General features: G+C 41.8%; 1 protein-coding gene across 1 annotated transcript; it reads left to right on the forward strand.

Moving 5' to 3' along the window:
* Nucleotides 1-13,336: 13,336 nt before the first annotated feature.
* On the forward strand, nt 13,337-21,054 carry SET (SET nuclear proto-oncogene). Its single transcript, XM_088525210.1, has 8 exons — nt 13,337-13,718; nt 15,045-15,102; nt 16,075-16,217; nt 16,936-17,039; nt 17,211-17,324; nt 18,860-19,030; nt 19,131-19,277; nt 20,137-21,054. Exons 1-8 carry the CDS (start codon nt 13,646-13,648, stop codon nt 20,158-20,160), a joined length of 834 nt encoding a protein of 277 aa, XP_088381336.1. The 5' UTR covers nt 13,337-13,645; the 3' UTR covers nt 20,161-21,054.
* The last annotated feature ends 90 nt before the right edge of the window (nt 21,055-21,144 follow it).

The raw sequence follows: 21,144 nt of genomic DNA on the forward strand, positions 1-21,144 counted from the left end.
AAAAGCGGCCCCAATGCCCGCCTGCGGACGCAGGCATGAGGGGATGAGGGTCATGCTGTTCCTGTGTGCTAAAATATGCTGGTTTGCAATGGCTTCCACTGGTGGTTACTGCTCTGTGCACTTAACTGTGCTTGGAGGGTCTGTTCTGTCGGTAACGCTATTGGAGCCGTGCAGTGATGAGCGTGGCGGCTAAATTTAGCGCTGACATAAACAGGCACAGATGCGCTAACTTCGGCAGAGCTATTCCTGCGATTGCTGGGAAGGAGTCTGGCCTGCAAGCCGAAATCGGGATAGCGAGACACCGAGCAGGCTGAGTCCCACCGCAGCGAATGCAGATCTGTGTATGGCAGAGCTCTTTGGAGGGCTTTAAAGCACTTGACCAACTTGCATGATGAAGAAGGATCTAGCTGTTTTCTGGATAGTGAAACTGGAGCAGGAGGAGGTTGATAAGTAAGGGGCTCCTACATTAGAAAGGGAGGAAAAAGGGGGAAAAAAGGCATGGTGGAACAGAAGTTTGCAGATTTCAAGCCTGTGCTAAGCATCCCCTGCACAACTTCCCTTAGTTCATGAAGGTCTTCATAATATTTTGTACAGTTCAGAAACATTCTTCTATGTTCTTGGTTGGCCCAGTGGTCAATTTTTGCCCCGATGAGCACAGGGGTTAACCTTGCAATAAGGGCTCCCATGCTGGGGCACAGCTGGTGCAAGTGAAAGGCCTGATAATGGTGACTGGAGGCCCCTCTTAAGTGAGAGGACACCAGCCTGACCGCCTTCTGCAGTCCTGTCCCCTTGCAGGCCCTTGACATCTCTGCTTATTTGTTCTTACAACTGTCATATGGAAAAGTGGGTTGGGAGAAGCCTTGGTCCAGCCCAGAGGGGTGTTTCTGATGTCCTTGCTTTCCGTCGTGGCTTATGTTTTATTTTTCCAGTTCAAAGGCCAGGGTACGCATTAAAATGCTGAGTGACTAAGTTTCCTTTGCTCTCATTTTTTTATCAGTTTTTAATGCAAGTGAAATATACCAAAGGCTACAACTGCATTAACTTTCCTTTAGATTTTTAACCAGGTTTCTGCAGCTGTGGGTTTAGCACTGCCTTACTTCTATCACAGCAGGATTACTGTTCCTTGTCTGGAGAAAATACTTGAGGCTCCACTGCACCACATATTCATTCAGAAACTAAACTGATGTATCATAAACCAATGCTCTGTTTCTGTTACTGCTGAAATCCTATTGTGAGAAATGCTTATTTTTTAAAAAAAGTTCGGCAGATTGTTCTGCCTGAAGATGCAAAACAGTGACAATGATTTGTCTCTTAATGAATAGGAAATATATTTCCTATTCAAATTCAACAACTCATTAAAAATATGTAAAGTGAGCTTTGTTTGAAGGCTTCTCATATGGCAAAAAGTAAGTGCAGGAGGTAGATTTTTTTTTTATCTCGGTTTACTTTCTGTTGAATAACTGGTACTAAGTATTTGAACCTGACAGCAGAGTGTTTTTAAGTTCTTATCCTTAAAAGAAATATTTATAATCTACAAATGGATCATCTCCAGTCATCATTAACTTAACTGGTGTCATTAAGAACTGCCAAGAAATATTACTGCTAGGTAATAAATATTACAAGCAGGGATTTGCATACAGTCTGCATACTAATAACAATTCTGAGCTGCCCTGTATTTCAGATAAATTAAATGGCTGAGTTCAGTTGTTTAGATAACCAAAACTGCAGTTTCTACGCATGGTGTAGAGTGATGTGCTTGAGCCTTCCCCTTGAACACCTTCCCCCTCCTCAAACAGATGCAAGTAAAGAGCAAGAAGACAACACACGTGGTAGAAACAAGACTGGTGTGACTGGCCATGAGAAAGAGCTCTTAGGGGCTTGCAGTGGCAGCAAGGGGCTCGAAAAATGGGAACAAAGACGGTGCTTTTTTTGATTGATGCTTCTACTGTTCAGAGGAACAGAGCTTGTTACATATTGCCATTTATAACTCCCTACTTCTGTACTCCTTCCCCCCCGCCCCCCCCCAAAAAAAAAGTCCTCTCTAAACAACACAAAGGGATTGCATCAAAAAAGCATTTCATTCCAGCACCAATTCTCTTCACCACTGGAATAACCAGCAATACCCAGTTCTGTTTCCCTGATCGTTCTCTTCAAACCTTCATGCTATCGTATTGCGTAGCACGACAAATTTGATATGGAGGAGGCATGAGAACTTAGCTGTATTGCCTTTGAATCCGCTTGAGTAGGCAGCATGGTTTATGCTTACTAGGAGTCTTAAAGTCAGTTCAGTGTCATTCAAGCACAAGCCCAAATTTTGTCTGACTGCAAAATAGGTACAATAGCAAGAGTTGTTGATGGGAGTCTAGCACAAAAGCGAAAATGGGGAGAGAATGATGTAGAATTGCATGGAGAGCTCAGGGTCAAAATGATTTGCCTTTGAAACAACCTATTAATATGCTGCAAGTCACTTGCAAAATCACCACTATCATCACCAACTCACTGCATTTTATGTATTTATAGGTGGCAGATTAAACATACCAGCACTTGCTCAGGATAACCTGGGGTCATATTGTTTAAAATCTGTGTCACAGTTGTTACGATTTTTGGGGCAAACTGAACACTAATAACTTTCTCACTTTATCTCTTTGCCTTAGAGCTTTTTTTAATAAAATCTATTGTTTGCAACATTTTGAAGAAATATTTCTGTTCCTCTTTGGTTTTGATATGGGAGAACAGATTAACTGATTTCTAAATGCATCTTCCCAGTGACTCCTATATGGTTTAGTTTTGAATTTGGTCTTGAGTGTTCTCTGCTTTAGAATGAGGTTGCTCTCCTGATCTAGAGGTTAGTGTCACCAAGGCTTAGAGGCTTCTGTTATGCAGGAATATCCCTAGAGAATAATCAAGACCTTACAAGAGTGAAAAGCAAGAGGACAGATAAGCAGATACTATCTAAAAGGAAAATAAGCACTGGATATCTCTATTTCTGTAGCCCTACTGAAAAGTAAATCACTTCCCTAATAGTTTGGTGTAATCCATTCCTAAAAGTTTTTAGTGACAGCAGCTCCCCATCATGCTACTGCAGATGGTGAAATTGTAGCATATAGTGATGGTGAAACAAGGAAAAATTCAGGTGTTAAATAACTTGTAAAATCATGCTGGGAATTTATAGCACATCAAAGAATCGGATCCATGTCCTGAATTGCAGACTGGTGTTTCAAACCCTCTCTGATAAAGTTGGATGGATGTGCTTCATGGGCTACACATCTATATCTTTGTTAGAAATTCATGATTTAAAAATCAGGTCTTCCCATGTTTACAAAAATTGAAGGAAAGAAAGGTCTGCACAACTGAACATGGTGTCTGCGTAGCCAACTGGATGCTCAGCAGCTTAATGAGGGAGGTTCAAGTCCTTGCATGGATTCGGAGTAGGTTGCCTAAGGCTGTGTTACTAAAAAGTAACTGAAGTTACTTTTAAATTTGTCAGAAAACATGCTAGCTTGTTTGTGGAGTTACGTTACGCAGAGACATGGTATAAAAATAATTTGCCACCGTGGAGGTCATAGATCTACTATGCTACAGAATTTTGGCATTTGTTTCCCCTTAAACCTTGTAAATATGATCCTTTTTTTTACACATACAGGTATTACCTATCCTGTATCAATTCCTGTCTTGATGATGAGACAGACAGATTTTAGCCAAAGGAGGCCAAAGGCAAGGAGCATAGGGAAAGCCTATTTATTGTAGATGTCAGCAAGCAGCTGTAGGGACGCAAAGACCACGTGCAGCAGATTTTGAATGGCAAAAGCTGGCAGAGGCCCGAGAGCCATGACATATTGGAAGAGGCATCTGTGAAAGACTGAGGATCCCAATTCCTTACTCTTACAATGCTCCAAACTCGGTGGCAGCTTGGAGCCTCTGCCCTGGACAGAGGCAAGATGCTGGCAATAAGGTGACTGGCAGCATCTCGCTCTTTTTAAACACAGCATCCCCTAGTTCCTGCTGAGTCTGTAGCAGCATGTTCACCATCTAATCTCAGAAATAAAAATACAATCTGGCATGCCAGAGTGGCATGCCACTCTTAAAGGTAGCAAATCCTTTGCGGTGCTAACAACATGGCAGAAGGCACTGGGATCCCTTAAATTAATCCCATATTCAATAATCATGCATGACAATTATGTATTCTGTGCATCAGTTCACCGACTCATTCCATGTCTACAGTACGTCAAATAGTTGTTATGGTGTTATTTAATATGTATAAAGCACCTGGCTATCGCAAAAAGCATTACAGTTATTAGTCATCTAAATAGACTTGATTGTTCTTTGTAGAACTGTTGTTTCTAAAAGTACACACAGAAATACGTGGTTATTCTGCTTAATACCATTAGATTTAGACTTAAATAAGTAGAATTTGCCTGATAGTTTTTGATTGTTCTTCAGAAGGATTTATATATATATGTGTGTGTGTATTTAATTTCAAGCATTTGATTGTCATTTCTTATGTGTTTTATATAAATACCAAATGACACCTGATCACTACATAAAAGTTTTGCTGGGTTAGGAACACATAACTTGAGAGAAGAGTGAAATCAGGTTCCTACCATAATGGTAGTAAACAGCAGAAAGTCAGTCATATTTGAAAGAACTCCTTTTACTGTTAAAATTTCCATCACCATTTAGAAAGTTTGCATATTGTCACTTTTAGATCTGCAAAATATTTCTATGCTTAGTGGAAAAGCCAGTTCTGAAATGGCAAATAAAAATATGCCGTTTTGATTAATCTGTTATCCCAAAGATAACAACTATTCCAAAGCATACCAGAAGACACTATGCAAACAAACAGAGCAACTCTACAATATTTTACATAAACAAAAACACAGAACAGTTCTACAATATTATGCAGGACAGAAGATTTTCATATGCTTTTGACAAGATGATGGATGAAAGGAAGCAGAATATCCTGTATAAACAAATTGGATATAACAATGTTTCTACTACTGCAAAAAATGATGGGTGACTTGTAATGATAAGTTGCTTTTTAATCTTCTCTAGAAGACAGCACCTTTAAATCCTTTAGCAGGACTGTATGATAGTAGCCTGGTGCACTGAGAAATAATAGAATGAACCATGAGCACATTGAGCTTGGGTATTTCTTTTTCCCTTTAGTGTGTATGTAGGGAGCCCAAGACAAGTAGTGACCTCAGTTTAACTTAAGAAATCAGTGGGAGATCATGACAAAACAGGGCACAGGAAGGCATGAATATGGCTCTCTAGAGAAATGTAAAAGACACTACTGCACCAATTCTGTGCCAGTTTTTGCAGCCGAAGCCTATTGAAATAAATATTCATAAACTGGAGGGATGGGGCGGGAGCATGCATTGTAATGAAGTCTGAAGCTGAAGTGCTGTGGTAGAGGCAGTAGGAAAAGAGGGCAATAAACTGGCTATGATCCTCAAATGAAAAAAAAAAAAAAAAAAAAAAGTCTGGAAACATTTTTAATGCCAAAACATGTGACATTTTTCATTCCTGTTTTTCTTTTGTCCTTAATTTTCCATTTAATCAAGTGATTCAAACTTTTCCTGTTTGTGCTACCAGTTGTGGAAACTGTTGCCTAAAGGCATTTTTATTTTGCTCCATTCCATCCTGACAAACTACTGCTTACACAACAGCCTGTATCTTCAGTAACACCAGTACAACTGCATCACTACTTAAGTCCATATTTCTTGGCATCGACAAGGCTTGAGAGAACTTGCCGCAGTGCTGGGATGTGGCAGGAGGCAATTTATAAGGAATTAACTCTGACAGTCACTTTATAGAGCTGATTTTCAAAGATCTGGGCACTAAAGATGTGTTAATGAGGCTACTGAGGCTTCATAATTAATTATATTACCATCTCTTTGTTACTCTCTAGAACGCTAGTGCCTGGTTGACATTTCAATAGGAGTCTGGTAATATTCTTTGTTATTATTATCCAGGAGTACAGTTATACCTTAGCTCCCAGAGAGCAACGTTGCATGTAAATGCCTCTGTGAATTGCAAGAGTCTTTGGATCTCAGTAAAAGCCCTTGAAGGAGACCCCGCTGGATACTGAATGGATGTCAGTAAAATTTCTGTAGTCTGGAGTCTCTCTTCAGATATGGACTCTCCTCCCCTTTCATTTCTCCTTTCCCTTCCCTCCCCCCTTCCTTTCTCCTGTGCTGGTCCTTCTCACAAGGCTTAAGAACAGCAATATCCAGTATTTTCTGAATGTTTAGTTCCAAAAGCCTAAAGGAAGGAATACTGACCCGAACAAAACTGAGAACCAAGTAATCTGAAACTAGGGAATATTTTCACACGCTTGAATTTCCAGTGCAGTAAAACTAATGCTGCCAGAAGGAATCATAGAAGTGGTGAGTCAGATAATAGATGTACAACTGTGGTGGGAGGGAAATGGTCTCTATTTATTTCTTCCTCCTAACGAAGAGGTTTTACCCCCTCTTTATAAATGCAGATGAAATTATTTTCCAGTCCTACCACTGCAGAAGTGAACATGGAGTTGAAAGCTGTTTCCTTTGTATGCTTCTGAGAGTATTCTCGTATGCAAAAGGAGAAAGATGACCTTGCCACTAACGTGAAATTTTCCTCTGAAAACTTTTACATCACTTGTGATGACAGTTCTGCTATTTCCATATATTGGTACCTTCCACTTGCTTGTATTAATTTAAACGGAGCTAACAGAAATATGCTGTTTTTCACACAAGCAACAATTGCAACTTTGTTGACAGTTTGACAAACATTTCATTTAAGTAAACCAAACTTGGGCAACCTGTTCCTTACTTTCTTCTCATTCTTTCTGCCTTCAAGCAACCCTCTTTCTTCTAGCACTGTTACAGGTGCATGAACATCTCTGAGGTAAAAGTAGGTGGGTTTATGCGGATTACTTAAACTGAATCAACTGATTTCAATTAACATGGGGCCAGACAAAAATTGCACTAGCTGAATTTGGGGATAATGTGAGAGGAGGCATGTATGTTGGGGAATGCATGGGGCAGGGACTTTTTTTTTTTTTTTTTTTCCCAAAAAGTCAAACTATGCCCTGAAAGACATTACATTCAATCACCTTTGGTTTTGTGTTCAAATAGCACCTTGCACAAGGCCATCTTAGTCTCAGAGCTCTTGACTCTCAGAGCTATTGTACTACCAACAATAAGCGTAGACTGACACAGTTTACCCAATTCCTCTTGCAGATCTTCATTGTTGGCAACATACACAGCATTTCAGGTAGTTGAAGACTAGTTTTATTCCCGAGTGCTGCCTCTGGCTCTGAGGAGGTCACTAAGTTAACCTATCAATAAAAGAATTGCTTCCCAAAGAGCTTTTCATATTTAAACAGATTTTTTTTTAAGTGCTTTGACATTCTCAGGTGAAAGCAATAATATGTATAATACTATTGTAGCAAAAATCTGTATATGACAGATTCCTACATATTTTTTGTTTCACCTTTTCTGTCATTATACTCCCACACAAGACTCAAGACACTGCAAATACTTGAATATTTCCAACTTGAAATTAAAGAGTTCTTTAAAATGTCCTCACTCTTCACAGAGCAATGTTCTGTATGGTTAGTTTAATATTTCCCAGATAGAAACACAAGTTCCTTCTCCTGAGAACTCAGATATCAATAGTTTCTCTCCATGAATCTGGTTAAAGTCTTTCCTTGCCTCAACCCATGATGGAATGGCCTAATACAGTCCTGCAAAACTAGTAATTGCGTAACGCTACTGATGAGGTTAGAATATCCTTTTGTGTGAAGACATAAATAAAATCCAAATATCTGCCCTTGCAACACCCTGCAGGTGTTGCAGGTATTGCAGGGCCACATTTACAAATCCCATATCATGTTTTCAAACAGAAGTTTTTGTACATTTTTGTACATTTCAGATCCTGACTGGAACTGTAAACTCCTCTGGCAAAAGGAAATGGATGTGCACATCTGGAAGTGGTGGTAATGCATTTGTGGCAACAAGGTGATATTTAAAGATTTTTGCTTTTAAAAATTGCAACTCAATAGTGCTCGGTTAATAACAGCATCTATGTATGTGTCTGATGCCACAGTCAATTAACTATTACAGATGCAGGGCTCCAACTGAGTCAAGAAATAGGACAACATCAATGTCTGAGATATAAAATCTGAATGAGAGCCAAGGAGAACGTGGGGAACCCCTCCAATGAAACTACTCTCTGGGAAGGGACTCTTAATTTCACAATATAGAGTGTAATTTAATAGTGAATTTTTCCAATAACCAAGCTCATGTTTAGTCTGGAAGACACAGATCAATTCCCTCCACTATTCCCAACTGTGCACCATTTTCAAAGCAGTGCAGATGGCTTATGTGAAAAATATGAATAAGATGCTCATCAGTACCTTCATATCTTAAGAGCTTTTATCTCATGTTCAGAAGAGTCTTACATTTAATTGAATTTGAATTTAATTTAATTGTTTAATATTTTGATTGCCTCTGTCTCAAGCACTCAGGAACAATGAGAACAAGTATTACATGACCATCCAGCTCTCCATGGATTATAAGTGCTCTGCTAATTTTAAAATGCTGGTATAGGAAAAATAAAAATCAGACTAAGTTAATTGTCTAATGAGAGCTTAAAAATATATTCAAAGATAATCACTGGATTTATTAACAATACAATATTAGTCACTCCTTGTTGTTTGTGCTACTGAATCATCATGCTGCTTGAAGGACAGTTATTAACCCAGAAATATTTTCATCCAAGGGTTTAGACTGCAGCAACTGTGAGAACACGTGGAAGATTCTTCAGTCATTATCTAACCGTTCAGTCCCCATGTGAGTGCCTGACTGGGAAGGTCTGTGACTAGTGGAGATGCATAAACAGTTGGAGGGGAGGTATTTGCCTGTTTAATATATGTGCCAAACTGTCATTCTAGGGTCACGGAGACTCGGCAATTCCTGGGGGCTGTCAAACTGATTACACGCAGCAAACGAGCCGGAGCGTCTCTGCCTGCTGCTCGGAGCGAGCACTGATATGCCCAGCAGACTTTACTATCAAGTACGTCCTTATGCCTTCTCGAGATGTTTTGCAGCCTTCACCATGCTGGAGTACTAAGTAATTTAAAAGCTTTCGTATACTTTAAAAATGCCTTGTACTCCAGGGGAGATCTTTGTTCCTAGTTTATAGCCTGAACCAGCACATTTTTTTGTAGAGGACTAGGCACCCAGCATAGATGTATAATTTTTAAGTAGTTGCTTGCATTTCAGCAGCAGGTAAAATGATCTGTGCTTTACATTTTTCTATAATAATTTCTGTAAATGCTGTGAGTTCTTGGGGGTGGAAGGCTCTATAAAAACGTAATTTGCTATTAATAATATTGACTTGCATAACCTTTACAAACACTCATTTTACACTGCATAAATATTTAGAAGGAAATTTACTCTTTTCTTCACACATCATTACATTGTATTTGAGACTATTTAGCACACTTTTCTTCTTTCATTCCCCAAATTAGAGGTCTGTGTTTAAAACTCACAGCTGACTTGACATTCCAGAAACTAAGCATGATTACAAGTTATGTCTCTGTCTTGCAGCAGCATACCCAGTTAAGGAAAGAAATACTATGAGAGCTGAGCTTTTACATTAAGGAGCAAATCTGAGACCATCTTTACGAAAAGGCTTTTTTCCGTTCTTGAAAACATGTATAATATTGTGTTTTGAATCAATAACAGAGCAAGATGGTAGTCCCCTTGTCCTGGCAAAACTACAGTATGGTGATTATATTCCCTCTCAAACTTCATCTGAAAAGCTTTTCTTTACTTTCTATCTTTAACTGAAAGATAAGACTGCTGTTTAACAGCAGTGATGTTCCACATATCAGCAATAAGTATTTTTTGCATATACCCTATTCCAGAATCCTTCAGCTTGATTTTGTATATATTTAAGATATTACTGCTATACCCTATGTGAATTCCAGGGTCATTAATCATTACCTATTATTCCCTCCCAGCTCCAGATATTCATAAAAGAAAATCCAAACAAATTCTCCTTACTTGTCTGACAAAGTCACTGCCATCCTGACAGCTGCAAAGATCTAACTCCCCTACTTGTCAGCACTGGAGTACTCTTGCAGTGAGTCTGAAAAACACCAGACACAATTTATTTTTGCAGCTTTAATCACCCAACAGTTCGAACTGTACCACTGTAACGTGGAGGGAAAAGGGCTATTTGCGATGTAGGTGGAATAGGTATTTAGACAATGTAATTCAGGGGAAAAAAAATAGCATCTTATATTTGATGAAATGAGAAAAAACTTTAAGAAGGTTAGAGAATGGGGAATATAATCTTCTCTAATTACATCAACACATCACAGATACCATAGGACTATAATTGTATAGTCTAGTCTCAATTCAAGGACTGAAACTGCTTTAGGTATTAGTTGCAGGTAATGAAAAATATTGGAAAACGGTGAAAGGAGGTGACTGAATATTTGCATCTATTAAACACCTAATGTTTATATATTTATAGTATTAGTATAATATTTTATATTAAAATATTATAATAGTATTGCCTATGAGGTGTCAGGTGTTGTTTCTGAAAAATTATCGTAGAGCAACAGAACTCATTTAACAGCAAGGACCTAAATGCCATTTTCTTTCTTTTTCTAAAAAGACTTCATGGACTTTCAAATACAAAAACAGAACGGATTTAGACTAAGCTCAGACTTGTGCTGCCACTTGCTTTTTCACAAATACTTGAGTCATGTTCCCCCTGAGCATATATGTTAACAATGCAGTAAGAACAAACAGTAAATCAATTCAGGTGCAAAAGCTGCTCTTTGCTCTCCTTTTCTTTCCTGGGACTCAAACTATTCTAACTCAGTGGCTTAGTTTTACTTCTTTACATCCCTATAAAGAAGTTATAAAAAGTATTGATCTGTTCTGAGAGGAGAGCACAGAAATTGTTGTCAAATTCTTTGAGCCCAGGAACATGTAAGCACCTTCTGTTTCGAGCCATTTAATGAAATGTCCCCAAAACTTAGACAGTTTTGACAGCTGAACTGTTTAAGTGAGGTCTCTTTCAAAAAGCCCAGAAAAAAAAATGATTTCTAACAGGTCAGCTGGAGTAAAAGGAGATTGGAGATTTGGAGGTGACTGGAGAAAGAAACTGATGGTAACATAACTTTTTTGACAGAGAGAAAACGGAGAATCAGTTTGGATGAAAGTTTTATTAGGAAGCTGAGAACAGCACAAGTACTAAATGAAAGCAAGCAAGCAAAACAGGAGAGAAAGTAACACTGAAAGGACAGTTATTCTTTTTTAAAAAAGTTAAACATAATCTGCTTTCTCTTACTGCATGGAAAGCATGGGTTTATATTTTCTTTCTCAAAATTAAATATATAATTAACTCTAATCAATGCATTATGCTTTCTCATATAATAGCTAGTTTTAGTGTAGGATATACAAATCCTTGTGTTGTTTTGAGCACCTAAGGCTCAAGATTCCTTGATTTCAGACACATCAATGGAACATACTAGTCGCATACTGCAGGTATATGTAGTAATTTATAGAATAAACAAGGGATGCTAGTAGGGAGTAGGAGATGCTGCTTTGATCATGATATTCCTGCTTGGAATTGACTTTCAAACATAAGCCCCATATTTCAGGTATTTGTGGTCCTTTACAGACTGATCTAGAGTAAATTATAGGAGATAAAAGAGGAGGAAAAAAAGCACCAACCAGATTCAACTGCATAATAAAGAGGCTTCAGGAAAACCTGAAGCAAGAAAACGCACATGAACTTACATTGTTTTTTTAACTGTAAAGTCATCCATATTAATCAAGCTTGGGAGATGCAGATAAAGCATAAGAGAAGTTTTTCAGTGTGATGGGTTTCAAGAAGGCCTTGAGACAGATGCTGATAATTTTGCACTTCTAACACTGGAGAGCTTTGGTGACTCTTTGCATCCAGCAGAGCTCACTGCAGAAATTACTGCTGTCAATGAGAGCACGGAAGGAATGGATGGCAGTTCCTCTCCCCTGCTATTTGCATGGGGAAGCACAGTATGAATTATGGACACGCCACAGCATTTGTGGGTGGCAGTGGAAGCAAAGACCTAGCTGGTGGGAAGTGACAGCTGGGAATACAAAAGGGAAAGCAATTGGGATTTGGAAGTGAGCACCAATTGAGCTTTTAAAGGCAGAAACAACAGGTGGGAGTATGAATCAGAAAATGACTGAGTTGGCTGAGGAGGCAGGACCTTATTGAATAGAGAATTGGAAGGGCAACTGGGAGAGGAGGCAAGGAAACAGATGAAGAAACGGAATATAGTCTGCCTGGAAAGCAAACGACAAAAGGCAAGTTCCTACTTCATCAAAGCTGCACTTGTCTTTTAGCTTTATCATGATATTCATCTGGGAATGATATGCTGCATTTTTTCATGTAAGAGTAGCTCAGCTGTTAACTCCATTTTGCACTTAAAAAGTTAACTCTGACTCTGAAACTGCACTGAGCTCCTTCATGACAAGTGGACAGGAAAGAAGCAAAAAGGGTTATTTTAAGTCTGCTAGCTCGTGGCAGGTGTGCTGGCAGGCGGCTGGGCTCCGTGACCTTATGCAGCGGCGTTCCCGCACTAACCGAGTGGGCTGCCTGTGACTGACAGGGCCACCGTGCCCTTAAAAGCGTAACGCCCGAAGCCATCACCTTGGGTCAGCTTCCAGCTCCGCAGCGCTGGCCTCGCCGCGATGAGAGGGGAGTTGCCGGAGGGGAGCAGCTCCCACCTCACGCATCCCGCCGGGGCGCTGCCTCCGCAGGGCTCCCCGCTCCGGCAGGGGGAGCGGGCGGGTGGCGATTCCTCCGCGCCGCCTCAGGCGCTGCCGCCGCGCGGCGTTAACGGCCGCGCCGCTCATGCGCATGCGCGCGCGCACCCTAACCCCCCCCCGCGGGCGCACCTGCGCGCGCCGCCGCCCTCCTCGCTTTCTCCTCTCCCCCCTCCTTCCTCCTCCCGCCTCTCGCGCCGTCCTCTGTGTCTCCGCGCCGAGCCCCGCCCCCCTCTCAGGGCGCTAGGCGCGGCCAATCAACGCGCAGCGTCGGGTGGTCGGCGGGGGCGGGGCTTGCGAGGGGCCTCTCTGCGGCTGCGCGCGAGCCGCCCGCGGCGAGGAGGCGGTGTCGGCGCGTGCGCGGAGCGGGGCGCTCGTCCTCTCCCGAGGAGGCGAGCGGGGCGCGCCTGCGCCGTGAGGCTCCCGCGCCCCCGCGCCCGGGGGGGGGGCGCCTGGTGCGCCTGCGCGCTGCGCCCGCCGTGCCCCGGAGGGGGGGTTGCTGCGCATGCGCGCCGCGCCGCCCGCCCCTCGCCAGCAGCAGCAGCAGGAGGAGGAGGCGGTGGCGGCGAGGGTGGCTGTGGGGAGCGCGAGGCAGTGCGAGCGCCGCTGCCGCCCCTGCGATCCGGGAGCGCCAGGGCCAGGCCGGGCCGAGGAGGCGGGAGCGCCCCGGCGGCGGAGGGAGCCTGAGCGGCGGCGGCAGCAGCAGCGGTGGTGGCAGCGGCGGCGGCAGCAGCAGCAGGAGGAGTCTGTGCCCGCCCCCCCTCCCCCCCTCCGCTCAGTCCCGTTACAGCCCCCTCCCTCCGCGCTCCGCAGCCACCAACATGTCGGCGCCGGCGGCCAAAGTCAGTAAGAAGGAGCTCAACTCCAACCACGATGGGGCCGACGAGACCTCAGGTGAGGCCTGGCCGGGGGCGGGAAGGGAATGGCGGCCTCCGCCTCGCAGCGCGCCGCACCGACCGCCATTTTCCCCAGCCACACGGGCCGCGGCCGGGCCGGAGGCGGGAAGAGCGCGGGGTCGGCCGGGCGGATGTGCAGGCCCCAGCGGCAGCAGGAGGAGGCCATGTTAGCGCCCTTTTGTCTGCGCTTCCCCGGCCCGGCCTCCTTCCCCCCACGGGCGCAGGCGGGGCCGGGCGGGGGGCGCTGCGGGCTCGGCGGAGCAGCGGGATCCCCCGCCTCGCCGCCGCCCGCCCCCCCTCCTTCCCGGAGCAGCATCCGCGGAGCCTCATTGTGCTCCGCCGCCGCCGCCATGATGCTTGGCCGCCTCCCGCTCCGCGCGCCGCCGCCGCGTGCGAAGCAGCGGAGCCGCCGCCCGCCAGCGCGGGGAGCCACGCGGTGCCCGCGCGCCGATGGAGCCGCGCGCCCGCCCGCTCGCTCCCCCACGTGCCCGCGCGGTTTCCTCTCTGCCGGGGGGGAAGGCAGCGCGCGAGGCTCCCCTTCCTCCTCTTCCTCGTGCCGCCGCGCTCGCGCACGTGCTCGCTGCGCCTCGCCGCCCCCGCCGAGCCGGAGGGGGCCGCCCGCCGGAGCGACCCCGCGGCGGGAGCCGGGCCCCGGCGCCGTGCGGGGAACTTGGCGGGGGAGCCGGGAGCGCGCGGCGCGCCGGCCGCTTCGCGCTGCCGCTCATTCATCTCCCGAGCGCCGCGTAAACAGCCCCCCGCGAACCGAGCGCCCTGCCAGCCCTTGCCGAGGGGAAGCTCTGCTTAGGAAATAGCCGCCAAACGGTGATTTTAGGATATTTTTTAAAGTTAAAACCACGCTTTTGAGTCGAGTCTTCTGAGTTTTAGTGTAACCGGCGACAGATCACCTTCTATTTCTACTGACATTGCTGTCCTCGCTCAATTATTTGGTATTTGCACGTTCCGTCAAGTACGTTTGGCTTAGAAACTATGACTTTGAACTTTTTCATTTAATCATGATTAATCCCGTGTGGTACGCTTATAATTTAAGCCGACTTGTAAATCCGTATGGAGGGATGTGAGCTGAGAATTTTTGTGGCGTGCTTGATTAGAGTTTGATGTTAGCAAACTTTTCAGCACTTAAGTTATAGCTTGCCCTGGAAGCAGCTGAAGCCTTATGGGGCCTAGTAATCATCAGGCAATCTGTCAGAAACATCTGCACACTTCCAAAGTAGATCTCTGGGAGGTATATTATGGGAAAACTCTTCAGGTGATTGGTTTGACCCCAGAGTTAAGGGATTTTGATGCATTTTTGATTCTTTTTCAGAAAAAGAGCAACAGGAAGCAATTGAACACATTGATGAAGTACAGAATGAAATAGACAGGTAAACATTAAGCACTTTTAAAGTTTGTTTTTAGCATTTTTTTAATTAAAAATTCTTATTAAAATAAATATTTCTTACTAGTAGATCTCACTTTTCAAGTTCCCCCAAGATGTACTTATGTTTGACCTGGTTAAATATAGAGGGTATTTGTGTGTGACTCTAAACTTCTGTAACACTGTCTGATTTCTAGTTTAACTCTGTGTAATTTAAAAAGTGAAACTTGATTTAAAATTATAAAGTCACTGTGACGGTTTAAATGAGAGATCTGCTTCTTCAGGTTAACACCTATGCTCTTTCACCAAAAAGTCTTAATCTTTGTGAACAGAACAGAGCATTCGCTTTAAAAATATATATTTTTTAATATTTTTATTGTGCACTCCTGTGCTTATAAAGTAATATGTAGAAAATATCACTGGAGCACTAGTTCTGTATCTGAAAACTCTGGGTTCTATGTTTGATGGATCTTATTTCCATGCACAGTGTCCTAGAGCAAGTACTGCAAGTACTAGGGCTCTGACCATATGAGGCAGCTGAAATATCAGGGCTCTACCTTTTTAGAAAACCAGTTACATGTTACATTTTAAGGTTCTACTTGTGTGGGTTGGAAGCTTTCTTTGCTTGAGTCATGCTTACCTGACCAAAAGTTATAAAGAGCAGATGATAAGAGTTACACACTGTCATTCTACAGGTATTTTACAGAGAAAATGTTTAAGAGCTAAGGGTTGAATCCTTTATGTCATACTAGTATTAAGAATGCTTATTTAAAATAATTAGACTGCTTCTAGTAGTTTTTGGGGGGAGTTTTAGTAGTGTTTACTGGTTTGGGCCCCAGGTTTTTGTTTGACAGCCCTCATTTGTTGAGCATGGCTGCCTAGTTTAATAGTATCATCAGTAGTTAGCTGAAAACTGAATGTTTAGATTTTAGTGCTCTCTCCTGTGGCACTGCGACTAACGTATCTATCTCTATTGTAGACTGAATGAACAAGCCAGTGAGGAAATTTTGAAAGTAGAACAGAAATACAACAAACTCCGCCAACCATTCTTCCAGAAGAGGTCAGAATTGATCGCCAAAATCCCAAATTTCTGGGTAACAACATTTGTCAACCACCCACAAGGTATATTCTCAATAGGCTGTAGCCTTTTTTTTTTTTTTTTCCCCTCTCCCTGTAAATTTTATTTCAGTGTTTGCTTGCTTGTTGTGTTGAGCCTCTTAGCTCTGAGGTTGTTCAGAATTGTCACTCAGCACACATTGACAGAGAAGGCTGCTTTATATGCAAACACTTCTTGTATTAGAGTTTGTTTTTGTAAGTCTTACACCTTTTGCATTTGTTAGAAGGAACATCTTGATCACTAGAATCTTATGGTAGTTACCTTCCTCCCCTATTTCAAGCAACAAGTTTCCTGCTTTTCTCCTTTAGCTAACTGTTTTAAATATAAATATATAAATATGTATATTTGGAGGGAGTTGGTTTGGTTGGGAGGTGAGCCACTTAGTCAGGACTAGTGATAACTGTTTGAGGAGGCAAAAACAAGACTGTAGATTGCTTGGATTGGGCAGACCTAGGTCTAAGGGTAGATGTATTCAGAAGCTTTTGCTGCCTTTTTAATGTTGTACTGCAGCAAGCAAACATAATCTTTTCATCTTAGCACGGTCACAGAAATTATAGTGGTTTCTTGGTTACTGTTCTATCCCTTTTTTAGGGACAGGGCAAGTTGCATCTGGCAAGTATGTGTTTTTTTCACATACATACATGTGCTTAGAGTTAATTTATAGTTCATCTGTGATGAAAATTTCATAACTTTGTTAATGCAAGATTACTCATTTTGGTTTAGTATCTGCACTGCTGGGAGAAGAAGATGAGGAGGCACTGCATTATTTGACCAGAGTTGAGGTGACAGAATTTGAAGATATCAAATCAGGTTACAGAATAGATTTTGTAAGTATATTAAGTATTCTTTCACTTGCAGGTTTTTTTTGCCTCTTTTTTGAATATAATTGCATATTAGGCCATAGTTTGCAATACAGTCTCTTTAGTTAATCCATGTAGTATTTGATTTAACTTAGTTTATGTTTACCTGGTTTCAACTCTTCGCTTTCAATTCTGCAGTATTTTGATGAGAATCCGTACTTTGAAAATAAAGTTCTCTCCAAAGAGTTTCACCTGAATGAAAGTGGAGACCCATCTTCAAAATCAACTGAGATCAAATGGAAATCCGGGAAGGTATGTGTATGCCTTTGGAAGAGATAATAGCTGCTCTACGTAGTACAGCCATTTTCACCATTATGCTTGTTTAGGCAGTTGATGCAGACTACTTTGTTTTCCCTTCTACAACCTGTTCACCACATTTTTACATGCACCGTTTGTGCCTACCTTGTGGATTTGGAATATACTCTTTACATGGAGAGCTGTAGCTAATTCTCTTGTTCAGTCTAGCACCACCAGTGAAAGTAAAAGTGTGACCAGATGGAGAGATTAATGATTACATCAGCTTCTCTCTTTAGAGTGGATCTAGACAGTGGGTGGTGATGTTTCCTTAATACAATTGTTAAATAAGGAATTGTTAGGGTAGCAGGGTTGGGGGAGAGGTCAGGGTGTGGTGTCTGGATTTTTTTTTTTTTTTTAATTATTCCCTCCTTCCAGACACCACATCTTGGGCCAGGTTGCAACCACAAGATAATGTGGGTATATCTCTTTTGAATGCTAGATAGTATTCAAATAAAATTAATTTTCTGTAGTTAAATTCCATAATAGTTGGGAGCACTTTCATGTCATCCTGAAGGTTTTGAAAGGATTGCTTAAAAGTAAAAACTGAGGGTTGCAGTTAAACTGCTGCTTGTTTTGTCACCCTCAGACCAAGAAGAAAAAAAATCATCTTTTTTCCTTGAGAACTAGAACTTTCCCAGAAGTTACAGTCCAGTACGACCTAACTGAATGATCTTTACAACATACTGCAAAATTCATGCAAATTCTGGTATTGTCCTTCATTAAACAATGTAAACTTAAAAATGTTAAAATTGTATGGAAAAATCAAATATTAGAAGTTTTGAAATATTGTATGATCAAAGAAAGTATGGATTAAAATAGTAGCTAGTAATAAACTTCCCGGATTTGAGGGAACACACTGGTGAAAACATACCAAACTTCTGGGGTATGGTGGCAGGTGGTAGAGCTCACTATACTTGTGACCAGATGTTTTTGTGCTGTGTGGTGGTCTGTATTTCCTGCAAAAAAATTGCCTGAAAATTTCAAAAGGATAAAATCTTAGGATGAGTAGCATAGGAAGTTCTTCATCCCAGTGTTGAGCTAGATGAAGACTGAGCTTAGATGCCTGCATACTGAGTGCTTCTTCAAACGTATGTATATAATAGTTGAGTATTTAGACTTTGAGAAGTCGTAATATTAATTCATTTTTCACTTGTCACACTTACATTTTCATATGCAGAAGCATAAATAAAACTCGAGGTCCTATTGAGTTTTCAGTGTTTCAGTGGAGGCCGTTAAAGAAAGCGGATGTGTTTTTAATGTTGTTGGGACCTGTTCATGAGAAATGCAATTGGGTCATGCGGCTGTTTCATGTCTTTTGCTGGGAGTCCTTTGGGTCCCCAATGTTTCCTAAACGTTTTTCCCTGAAAAGGGAGTAAATGACTTCCTGTGGTTATTTAGCCAAGTACTTTTCTAAATGGTGCTTTTTGGAGGGAAAAAAAAATGCTATGTAGAGAGCATTTCTTAAGGGAATTTCTTCACTTTCTTTCCAGGATCTGACAAAGCGTTCAAGCCAGACACAGAACAAAGCCAGTAGAAAGAGGCAGCATGAAGAGCCAGAAAGTTTCTTTACCTGGTTCACTGACCACTCTGATGCGGGGGCTGATGAACTAGGAGAAGTCATCAAGGATGACATCTGGCCAAATCCATTACAGTACTACTTGGTAACTACAGCACCGAGCTGCTCATCCGTAGCCGTGATAGCACCGTGCGAGTAAAACTGAACTTGATCACTGTAGTTAATGTTGCATATGTGTCTTTAAGGTTCCTGATATGGATGACGAAGAAGGGGAGGGAGAGGAGGATGACGATGATGATGAAGAGGAAGAGGGATTGGAGGATATTGATGAAGAAGGCGATGAAGATGAGGGGGAGGAAGATGAAGATGATGATGAGGGAGAGGAAGGAGAGGTGAGCCTTGTCATCCCTCATTTCCATTTCTCTGGTCTATCAGAATAGAGCCCTCTTTTAAGAACAAGTAATTGTTTCAAAGATAAGGTAGTTCTTTTCATTCTGTACAATCACTTGTAAAGTTTTTCGGGAGGTGAAACAGAACTGTTATTACCTTAAATTCCAGTGTAGAGAGAAGAGTGTGTGTTTGCATGAAAGTGCAAATCAGTAGTCTTCGTAAACTTAGAAGGAAAGTGCTCTAGGAGAATTGGAATGTTAATGTCCGGTTTAGCTTAATGAAGTTGTTATTAACTGCTGAACATTCTAGCAAGACTTCTAATTAGTTTTTATTGATGTGTCTAGTTCTGTCATCCTCCCACCTATTAGTTTATTTTGGTTTATTGTCAGCTATATATAAAATCCGTCTCTGAGTTCAGAATTTAAAAATTTCCTTTAGTAGTAAGTTGGATTCCATAGACAAGATGTTAGTAAAACAAAACTTAGAACATTTGTTCCTGGTAATTGGACATGACGCATCTAAATTTCAGTAGCAAAAAATACTTTTATTGAGATAAGGGGGGTATTCTACATGCTCTTTGAATGAAAAATATTGGGATATATTATATTAGTAAGTGTGTTAGCATCTGAAAGATGAATTATTTTACAGAGTAATTTCAAAGTCCATTATTAACTGACTCCTATGTAGATACTCACAGAAAGTGTCGCTACTCTTTAGCGAAGAGGGAGAGAGATCAACTTTACAGCCTCCTATGAGGCTATAGCCTCTAGGGTAGCAAAACATTTCTGGTTATTGCCTCTGAAAGTCAGCATTATGCCAATTCGGTGATCATATTTTTAATTGTTGCTTATCTTTCAACAGGAGGATGAAGGAGAAGATGACTAATAGAACACTGATGGATTCCACCCCCTCCCCCCCCCCCCCCTTTTTACCTTTTTAATTTTTCTCCAGTCCCTGGGAGCAAGTTGCTGTCTTTTTTTTCTTGTGCTCAGTCGCCTTGTTCTCTTGAGGTCTCTTTTTCTCTCCTCTACACCATGGTTCACAATTTATTTTGGGGGAAATACCTTGAGCAGAATACAATGGAGAAGAATACCAGTTTCTGTTTCAAGTTCCTTTTTATCCCTTTCTGTCGCAAAACAAAAACTGTTTATGGAATCAACACACCATGTTCTGTGGGAAAAAAGAAAACCTTCTGCTCCCTTCACTCTGCTGGAAGCTGAAGAGTGCTAGGCCCCTGTGTAGTAGTGCATAGAATCTAGCTTTTTTCCTTCTTTCTCTGTATATTGGGCTCAGAGATTACACTGTGTCTCTATGTGAATATGGACAGTTAGCATTTACCAACATGTATCTGTCTACTTTCTCTTGTTTAAAAAAAAGAAAAAATAAAAAAAAAGGGGTTATAGAAGGTCTGCGGGGGTGGGTTTCAGATGTTTGGGTGGGTTAAGTGGGCATTTTGACAACATGGCTTCTTCTCCTTTGGCATGTTTAATTGTGATGTTTAACAAACATCCTTGCAGTTTAAGATGACACTTTTAAAATAAAATCTTCTCCTAATGATGACTTTGAGCCCTGCCACTTGATGGAGAATCAGCAGAACCTGTAGGATCTTATTTGGAATTGACATTCTCTATTGTAATTTTGTTCTTGTTTATTTTTAAATTCTTTTTGGTTTATTTTTGGGTTTTTTTTTTGTTTCACTGGAAAGGAAAGAAATGCTGAGTTTTAAACGTTAAAGTGTACAAGTTGCTTTGTTACAATAAAACTAAATGTGTACACAAAGGGACTGATTGGTCTTCACTGAAAGAAAAGTTTTTAATAGCCTGTTTTGAACTTGCTTATAGTTTCTTGGCTTTTTCTGGCATTTGGTCA

This window comes from Tinamus guttatus, unplaced genomic scaffold, assembly GCF_059628265.1.
Source record: "Tinamus guttatus ecotype Peru unplaced genomic scaffold, ASM5962826v1 Tinamus_guttatus_pri_ptg000226l, whole genome shotgun sequence".
In the NCBI taxonomy this organism is placed as follows: domain Eukaryota; kingdom Metazoa; phylum Chordata; class Aves; order Tinamiformes; family Tinamidae; genus Tinamus; species Tinamus guttatus.

Bases quoted from the DNA above. Each gene is read 5' to 3' on its own strand.
- SET (XM_088525210.1), top strand. From the start codon at position 13,646: ATGTCGGCGCCGGCGGCCAAAGTCAGTAAGAAGGAGCTCAACTCCAAC. The intron at 15,103-16,074 runs GTAAACATTAAG...TCTCTATTGTAG, and splicing joins GTACAGAATGAAATAGACAG to ACTGAATGAACAAGCCAGTG. The intron at 17,040-17,210 runs GTAAGTATATTA...TCAATTCTGCAG, and splicing joins CAGGTTACAGAATAGATTTT to TATTTTGATGAGAATCCGTA.